Below are 9701 nucleotides of genomic sequence, written 5' to 3'. Positions count from 1 at the left end.
AAGCACAAAGCTACACGATGGGCTATCTGTGCTCTGCCCTCCACGGGCAACTAACCCGGTTTCTAGCGTTGTAAGTCCGCAGACATACCGCTGTTCCACTGGTGGGGCGTATTTAACAAGACAGTGTATTTAGATATATTATACAGTTATGGAAAATTGACAGTTGTTTTATGGTGTACCGTTTCAGGATCGAATGTGGAGGAAAACTAGATCATGGACTGTATCATTAATTGGATGTAGAGGGGTGGACCCTAATCGTAACTGGTCCTTCAAATGGAACTGTAAGTATATTTTATCGTTTTTCGTTCACAGTGTTAAGATAAATAGAAAGCTATTAAATATAAAGCGAAATGTTTGTTGAAAGATCGTACAAATCATGTTATAGGGATAACCTAAAAATTATTTCATGATTTTCGCGGAAGTTATACATAGACCATAATTTGTGGACATCGGAAACGGAGTGGTTGTATTTTCTAAGTACGTGTATTAATGTTATTGATGTTTTTCAATAGTGGGCTATAATCATTTTAAGGAATTGAAAAAAAAATGGTGGAGCTATCAGTGCTTTAGAGTCAAAACTCTACGAAGTTCCTAAATCAACAATTCTTGTGCTTCATTAACATAATATAAATCTATACAGGTTTAGATAGTGTTCTATATCTTCAAATTGAGATAAGATCTTTGGATTTGTTATTCATTCCTTTTTAAGTTTCTAACGGTACAAATAATATACTTTTAGGACTGTAATCGCTGATTAACAATTGAGATAGGGTGCTTCATCTTTTCAGTCATCTCTATATATATATTTTCATGGACAGTACTTTGACTTTACTAAAAATTCCAAAAGCTTGAATAAATGAAGACCGTATCAGTTGTCAAGTGATCACCTGTTAGTTGTACATCAAAGAAAATTAAAAATGAATTAAATAGTCAAAAATGTTGATTTAGGAAAGTTTTATGTATATGTATATATGAAAATAATCAACTTACTGTATCTGCATCAAAAGTATATACGCGAACCTTTAACACTATATAACAATAATTAGAAAATACAAAAATACAAATCAAATTTTGGGAAATGTAACTGCACCGATAAAAAGACAAAAGAAAATTATACCCGTTCTCATCAAAGTACAAAAGATATAATTTTAAAATCTATTAGACATAATTAAAATAATGCCAATGAAAAAGAAGATTTCTTGCAAGAAAAATCAAATACAGGCTAGGGTTTAGGTGATAGAACTCACAACATACCAAAAACTAAAAAAGGATATTATTTATGAAATCAAATTATGAATAACTGTAAATAGAAAACACTCTCAATTTCTAAATTTGTAAAACACACAACCTCCGCTCATAGTTTATTAGTACAAAATAATCAGAATTATGAAAATAGTATAGTGATAATACTCTGCTCTAATGAGAATCGTTTAAGCCATGTACGCGAGTTTTCCATCTGCCATTTTATTCTTTCTGTGTATTGTTTCGTCACATTTTTTTGCAATTTTGACAACACTGTTTTGCTGGAAGATTAATCCATGCCAACGGGTTTTCTTACTGAGGGAATGACATAATGGGAAATAATCTGTTTATACCTATCAGCAGTCAGGGTGCCATCAATTTTGTGAAGATCTCCAACACGATTGGCAGAGATGCAGCCCACACACGTATTTGTTTCCTAGTACGATTCTTGTAAATGTTGTACATTGATTGTGATACTGTTCTCTTTTCTGCTATGAAGCAAACAATTGTGAACTGTTGAAATATAGTTTGAAGTTGTATTCATCTGTAAGTAGTACTCTCCTTCAGCTTTGATCATCTCATTCTTTAAAGTCTGATATCCATTTCAGCCTTTAATTTTGTTATCTCTCATAAACAATGATTTCTGAGCACTTACATTGGGATCGTTTCATTCATGTGATTCTTATTGTTTGGGAAGTAATGTTAACACCTAGATTTACAGCTAGGTTACTGACAAGATTTCTACTGGATTGTCATGCATTACTTAAAGAGCATACCCTGAAAAGTTTGTGCTTTCTACTTTGATCACTCCTATTGTATATCATGAAACCTTTTCATAATCCGTGGCTTCGAGTAGCCTTCACCAGTAAAAGCCTTTATTTCTACACGTTTTTCCTGAGAAATTTCTTCCTAAGAACATGAATGCAATTATCACACTACTACTGGGAATAATATGATTGACTGCCTGTGCTTTTATAAGTAGTATGCTGGTGTGACACCGAGTGATTGGTTAGATAACAGCGAGACCTAGTGTACCTATCAATACGTGACACTAGTCTGAAGCTCATTTTCTTATAAGAGAGGGGGGATCAATCCCATAATATCTGTATTTTGTACCAAATTTCTACAATGTTTCCATAATTATTTTCAATACTCTATATCAGATGTTTCTAAGTCAAAAACCTTTGTCTAGTTAAACCTTAGTATATCATTATAAATAGGTTTAGTTGGATCGACCTATAGTGTTAATTATCAGAAAGTTAAGGTTTAAATTTTCGCTGTGTGGAAATGTATTTCAATACGTTCTGAGAGAGATGGGCACAAGGCTGAGAAAAGTTTTGTTCATCTGAAGCATCGTGGGAAATGCTTTGAGATGCACTTATGTAATTTCATTTTGCATTTGGGATCACTGACGGTTACACAGGAGTGCTGGGATATGAGGAGCTGTAAAAAACTTTTAATTGTTTAGTCATTTCAGTAGGCTATTACTTGTAGCTTTAACACTGAGATATCTACCTGAGAGATACCCTGATGTCCACTTCATTTTGGAGAAATTACTGAGACGATAAAAAAGTTTGATTATCAAGTAAATCTATAAAAACTGGGATTAATTAGCAAATTTCGACTAAACATTTTTGATTTATTGTTACCATGTGTGTTTTCTTTCATTTCAGATGCAGTTCACAATTGAACTTAATCATTGACCACAGGCCTTCCTAATTTTAACATTTTTATACATGACTCCATAAAACTAAAAAGAAATCATAATTATATAAATATTATAATAAATTCACCTAAATAATTCATCTAAACAATTCGTTCTAGATGGAGGGTCCAGCATTTCTCCTTGTTCTCACGTCTATTCTGGACTGATTCCTTTCTCAGAACCGGAGATTAAGGCCATTGCTAATTTTATATTTGACCGAAAGAACAGAGTGAAGCTTTTTTTGACCTTACACTCTTACTCCCAGATGTGGTTAACACCGTGGGGATGGACGCATGAATTTCCTTCTGACTACGAGGATCAGGTGAGAAGAAAAACGTAGCTCGAGATCATACATAGTTATAAGCTGGCAGTTTCTGAGTCTTAACTTCCAGTTGTAGTTTTTAAGAACATAGAACTTTATTACGATTTTATGTTACATAAACTGTTACTTAGTAAAACTTCAGTTATTTTGAGTTAAATTTAGTAGGTAAAAACGCTGTTACTCAGTGGAAGGGTTAAACTTGGCATGTAAAAACGTTGTTAGTCAGTGGAAGAGTTAAACTTGGCATGTAAAAACGTTATTAGTCAGTGGAAAACAAAAACTCTTCATTAGCAGTATAATTTTTAAATTTTAATTCAAAATAATGTAAATAAAAATAATTTATTTTACCTCACAATGTTTAATCTGTGGACCAGAATTTTCTTAAGAACCATAGTTTAAAACTGGAATTAAAGGTTTTGTACCACCTATACATCAACCAAGTTTAATTGAACTGAGTGATATTATCCAACTTACAATAAAAGTATATCTATTATCTGAGATACATGTATATTATCTAAAAACTATCCAACCTTAGAATAAAGGTCCTGACAGCTGTACTGCCTAAGAATCCAGTCATACAATAATCATATGGTAACCGAAGTGCACTTGGACAACAGATAAGTATTACATTTTACAGTACGAAAGATTTTAAGGGAATACTTGCAGAAGAATAAAACGAACTCGAACAAAAAAGAAAAGAAATTGACAAAAGTTACGAGCTTGACCGAATAAATCATACTTATATATTTGCAATACATTTGTCGTGGTCTTCTTTACTTATTGCTATTCAGTGCTAATTTTAGCTGGTTGATAGTCGATTCTAATTGTTAAACACAGGAGACTGCACATTTGTACAGGGCAAAAAAAAAAAACAGAAATAATTCTATCTGTATCACACTTGTTGTCAGATCACAGCCTCTGTGTGGTATCCCACAATCCAAGGTTACTTAGTAAGTGATCATTCCCATTGAACTTAATGGAAATTTATTACAAGATCGTTCCAACTGTACAAATCTCTTCTGCACCACCTTTTTATTTGGATATAGTCCGTACCACAAAGTAAATATTATAAAGAAAGTTAGCCAAGCGAGTGTAAGCTTTCTTAAATGACCGCTGTTGTGTATAACCTGCGATGGTTAGAGTATTTAGAGTAAGTTCACAAATACCTATATCTTGTTTACAAGTTAACTAAATGTAAAACACTTGCGCAAAAGTTATGAAAAATTATAAAAACATTAAATTCCTAAGTCATAGACGGGTACAAACCTATCAATTTTGAACTGCCACGGTGTTATTGATATTTATATTCCCTGAGATTCTCCATCCTTACACTAATGTTTCTAATACTATCTGGGATTGTCCAGCCTTATAATAATGTTAATTTTGCTCTCTAGGATGATCTAGCTCAGCAGTAACGTTACTTTTATTACCTGGGATTATCTAGTATTCTGATACTATTACTTATAGTTGTATTTCCTAAAATTATCGAGCCTTACAATGGTTAAAAGAATTACATAGTAGAATAACAATAATATATGAGTTGTAGTATTCGAATGAATTGTCAGTTCGATCAAATCTACGACTGAAGATGAAGCATAAAATTATTATTGATATGATCCACAAATGGGATACACTTTGTTGTTTCTTTAGAGTTGCTTTCATTAGTATTGTCGGTTGGAATGTCTATTATATATATTTTTATTAGCTTTATCAACAAAATTTATTATTTAATAATATTATGAAGATTATTTTGCGTTGTTAATTTAGTATATAAATTTGGAAAGCTATTGTTTATATGATCTGTACGTAAGTGAGGTTTGATCTTCTGTGTTACTTTTGTTGACAGTGTTGATAGAAATGTTTAATACATTTACTTATATTAATTTCAGTTGATTATTGTACACTCATAATAAATTAATTTGCATTTTAATTTAGTGGTTTTTTTTGTCTTTTTAGAATGGCTCTGAGTTTGTTTGTTGTTGTTTTTTTCAAGTACAAACTTTCATTTCATAGCTTCGTCTTCTCCTGACCGATTTGAGGTTTAATTACAGTTTTCGACCCAGGAGGTCAAACCCTTTCGATTGATGTATTTGACCACGCCCAAGGTCTCATACATTAATTTAATCCTGCCTAAAAGAATTTCAAGTGCCTCGGTTATTGAGGACTCCCTCTTGTTTTTAGTACGGGGAAAACCCGTGCTTCACGTGCGACGATCTAGTAAGAGACACCAGATCTATCGACGCTTTTAAAACCTGTGTATCGGGACGGGGGGGGAGCATTAAAACTGTACACAAATGAAGAAATTCACACACACAAAACCTTAACGCATAAACAATGTTGTCCGAGATGGGGCTCTGAAGGATGACAGATCCATTCCCCAATTTCTTTTTTGGTTTTATGGGGGCGCTATCAGCAGTAGATGATATGCCCCCAATCTCACTGATCTCAACTAGTAGTACTAGATAAAGGCCGAGCATGTTTGGTGGTGACCCTCAGATTGCGAGTCGAGCGCCCTAACCACCTGGCCATGCCGGGCCATATTACCCAAATACCTTTCCCTTTTGCAATACATAGTACTATCAACACCAACCCCTCCCTTATGCTTATGGTGACGTCGTCCGTACTTCTCCACTACTAATTTCATTTTTACGTAGTTAATACACACACGTTACTTTTAATTATCTAGATAAGTTGAAACGTAATAACGGCAATGTATTTGGATAGCTGTACCCCTTGTCCGTTTATTTTTTCTATTTGACTAGATAACTTGCTTTGGGCAGAATGCTATGTTGATAAATTTAAGATAGTTCTATATTTCGGATTATTTAGTCATACAATTACGTTATTGATACTTGAACTAAGCGTAGTTATTTGGTCATAAAATAACATTACAGATTCTTGTATTACGTGTAATTATACAGCCTTTTAATAACGTTACTGATACTTGTACTACTTGTAATATACAACCTTTTAATGACATTACTGGTACTCGTACTACGTGTAATTATACAGCCTTTTAATGACGTTATTGATACTTGTATTACGTGTAATTATACAGCCTTTTAATGACGTTACTGATACTTGTACTACATGTAATATACAGCCTTTTAATGACATTACTGGTACTCGTACTGCGTGTAATTATACAGCCTTTTAATGACGTTATTGATATTTGTATTACGTGTAATTATACAGCCTTTTAATGACGTTACTGATACTTGTACTACATGTAATATACAGCCTTTTAATGAGATTACTGGTACTCGTACTACGTGTAATTATACAGCCTTTTAATGACGTTATTGATACTTGTATTACGTGTAATTATACAGCCGTTTAATGACATTACTGATACTTGTACTACGTGTAATTATACAGCCTTTTAATGACATTACTGGTACTAGTACTACGTGTAATTATACAGCCTTTTAACGACGTTATTAATAGTTGTATTACGTGTAATTATTTACTCTTGCAGTAACAATACTGATATTTGTATTGTTGGGACATTCAGAAATTTTCTGCAATTATCCAGACTTTCCCTAGAGAAAATGATGCTTGTTATATCTGATATTTTTAGCCTTTACAGGAATGAAACTGGTGAGATATCATTGATTTTTTTTACAGCATAAAATGGCTAATGTCGCAGTTCGTGCCCTTAGGTCATTATACGGATCCATATTTGAAAGTGGTTCTACAACTGAGCTTTTATGTAAGTATGGAACAATACACGATAGTTAATTATACGTTTCTATCATCTTCTACAGGAAGAAAACGTTTGTTGCAAGTTAGCCTGTATGAACAATTAAACAACCACTAACTAGTAGTTGATATTTATAAAAACGAGAATATTTTAAGTTCATGTAACTGCGCACAATCTGCCAGTTTTGTACTCGTATCCTCACTCTAAACGATCTGAAGTTCGTTTGTTTTAACTCTTTAACTTTAGCTGACTTTGGAAAAAAAGACTACTCCTAACAGAATGAAAACCACTAACTACATTTTTTGTTATTTGTAAATTTCTATAGCTGGATACGAAATCTTTCTCCGTATATTTGTATTAAACATTCAGTTCTAATTTGGAGACATTAGAATTAAACGAATGTTTTGATATACCTGCTTCCCATTTCGTATCTTTATTATGTTGTAATTTTCTAGGAAATAACATAATGTATGATTCTAAGTAACTCTGTGATTTCCGCATGATTATTAGTTTGGTCCACCAAATAACAGGAGGATCGGTCAGGATAATCACAGAGTAAATCTGAATTTAGCTAAATGATTGAATTCGAGCTAAGAGAATATACAAACTGGAGACTTCATGTAAAGTGTAAAACACTATTTATATCTAAAAATACAAAAACAGGGTGCATACTAGCATCAGAACACTGGAGTGTCACCTTCTATCAGATCTGTAGATCAATCAACACCTTTTACTTCTTAGAATATCTTTTCATTTACCAATTCATGTTAAAGTAGAATGTGCCAATCCAATGTTCCTTACATAACAAAAAATGTCAGATTTACCCAAAATGACTTGCACTGACCGAAGGCTATAACCTTTAGATATCATCTACTGAGTCAATGAAGTACATTGCTTTCGTTAACTTGCATGCACAATGTGTAAAATTGCAGCAATTTTCCATGGGTGGAACAGGTATTAGAGAACAATAAAGGAACAAAGGTTATTAGAATGAAAATAAGTTAGTGGTTGTCTGGAACATATGTTTATGCATAAAGTCAAGCAAAACAAAAATTATGAAAATGTCTATATTACTATAAGAAGGTAAATATGCATGGTATTTGTGCATACTACAACTCTAATTGGCAATTAGCAATTTTTAACTTAAAAGGCACTTTATGTGACACATGGGCTAAATTGCCAGGACATAGAGACCCCAAGATTCAGGCATACCAATCTCTAATTTAGAACTGCTGACCAGAGAGAAAGTAGTTAGCACTTACTGCCTACATAGCTACTTTTAACCAAGCTATAATGCTCCCCCCCCTGCTGAAATTGAGAAGAGTTATCAGTGGCATATCAAGGTTTGAAAGTTGGACCTTCTCATCTGCAGCCTAGCACACTAACCACTAGGCCATGTCTGGCCCAAGATATCATAACAATAACTACGACTAAAAATTATATGTTGCTTTATGTAGTTCTTGTTATATATATAATTTTTAGGTTCAGAATTTTATCAATACAAGCAAAAGTACCCGTCCCCAGTGACGGGAAAGTTTATATTAATCTAGCAGAAGTACCCATTCCAGTGAATGGAAAAGTTTAAGTTAATATATCAATTTAAATTATTTCATGGACTTTAAAAAGGTTGCACTCTTGGTTTCACTCAGAATCAAAAGTCTAAGCTATTTATATCACCCACCACAAAAAAGTAATTGTTGAGAATTTCAGTTATGCTCCAGAACACCCTCTGACAAGACAAATTATTCTTCCCTATCTCTGTTATTACAAAACAAGCTGTGAGGCACATTTTAGAAGTTGCCCATTACAGCTATATTCGCATGCAGCCTATTTTATTTTTTTTCACTTTTACTTTCACTAGCTTACTTAACTTCTTGGGCGCTTATACATACACATATATATATATTGCCGAACTGAGGCCTTGAATTTTCTACAAATTGCGAGACGTAATGATTTAACAATATTTAAAGAAACAATGAGAAAAAATTAGAAGGTGACATGACGCGACAATATAACAATCACTGACCAGTGAACTACACAACATATGATTTGTACACAGTTACGTATACAAACCTGCGATATTTTATCGCTTCTAAAAATACAAAATTAACACTCGCGTTTTATAGCTATTTAAATTATAACTCTTGTATTAAATTTAGATGGAACAGTCGTGTATATCTAACAGGTTTCAATTTGAATTTTTATTTCTGTGAAGGATTTTTGTATTTTGGGTATTTTTTATCAGTGTAAAGGGTTTGTTGTCTGTTTAATTTAGTATTGTTTGATGTAAGTATCTGTGTTGAATAGTTTTGTTTTTGCTCAGGTTTTGATTTTAAAGGATATATTTAATGTATTAGGTTTTGCATCTTTGTTAAACGGTACTGTTTGTCATTGTAGTTCTTGTTAAAGATAATGTATTTCATCATTGTTTAAAGAGTTATTATGGTATGTAAAATTGCTTTTTCTGTTTGTTCCTTGATATTATAGGAAAGTGCTTTTGCAGAGGTGAGAGCAGGTTAGTTTGATTTATTGACCAATACTGAAGTTAAATTTTTTGGTTTTAAATTTTAAAGTTAGGGCGACTTGGCCTCGAAATAAAGGGGAGATAAGAGGTGTAATATGTAGGTATGTGATTTCTATTCCCATAGCTGGTGGATAATTGTTTTTGTTTGTTTGTTTTTGAATTTCGCGCAAAGCTACACGAGGGCTATCTGCGCTAGCCGTCCCTA

At 33.0% G+C, this 9701-nt stretch overlaps 1 protein-coding gene across 2 annotated transcripts in view; it reads left to right on the top strand.

Moving 5' to 3' along the window:
- Window positions 1-9701, top strand: part of LOC106475024 (carboxypeptidase B-like) — a 27600-nt gene that overhangs the window by 16143 nt on the left and 1756 nt on the right. Inside the window, exons 8-11 of one of the 2 annotated variants that reach the window (XM_022379242.1) lie at window positions 188-281; window positions 3067-3269; window positions 6897-6981; window positions 9460-9477. In XM_022379242.1, coding sequence (XP_022234950.1) covers window positions 188-281; window positions 3067-3269; window positions 6897-6981; window positions 9460-9461 — 384 coding nt within the window. In that variant the 3' untranslated portion in view covers window positions 9462-9477. The remainder of the gene's footprint in view (window positions 1-187; window positions 282-3066; window positions 3270-6896; window positions 6982-9459; window positions 9478-9701) is intronic. The other variant, XM_013935721.2, reaches the window with a different exon arrangement.

Source organism: Limulus polyphemus, unplaced genomic scaffold (assembly GCF_000517525.1).
Source record: "Limulus polyphemus unplaced genomic scaffold, Limulus_polyphemus-2.1.2 Scaffold7982, whole genome shotgun sequence".
NCBI classification, from domain to species: Eukaryota; Metazoa; Arthropoda; class Merostomata; order Xiphosura; family Limulidae; genus Limulus; species Limulus polyphemus.
The sequence above is the reverse complement of the archived record's forward strand: the minus strand, read 5'-3'. Positions and strand labels throughout refer to the sequence as shown.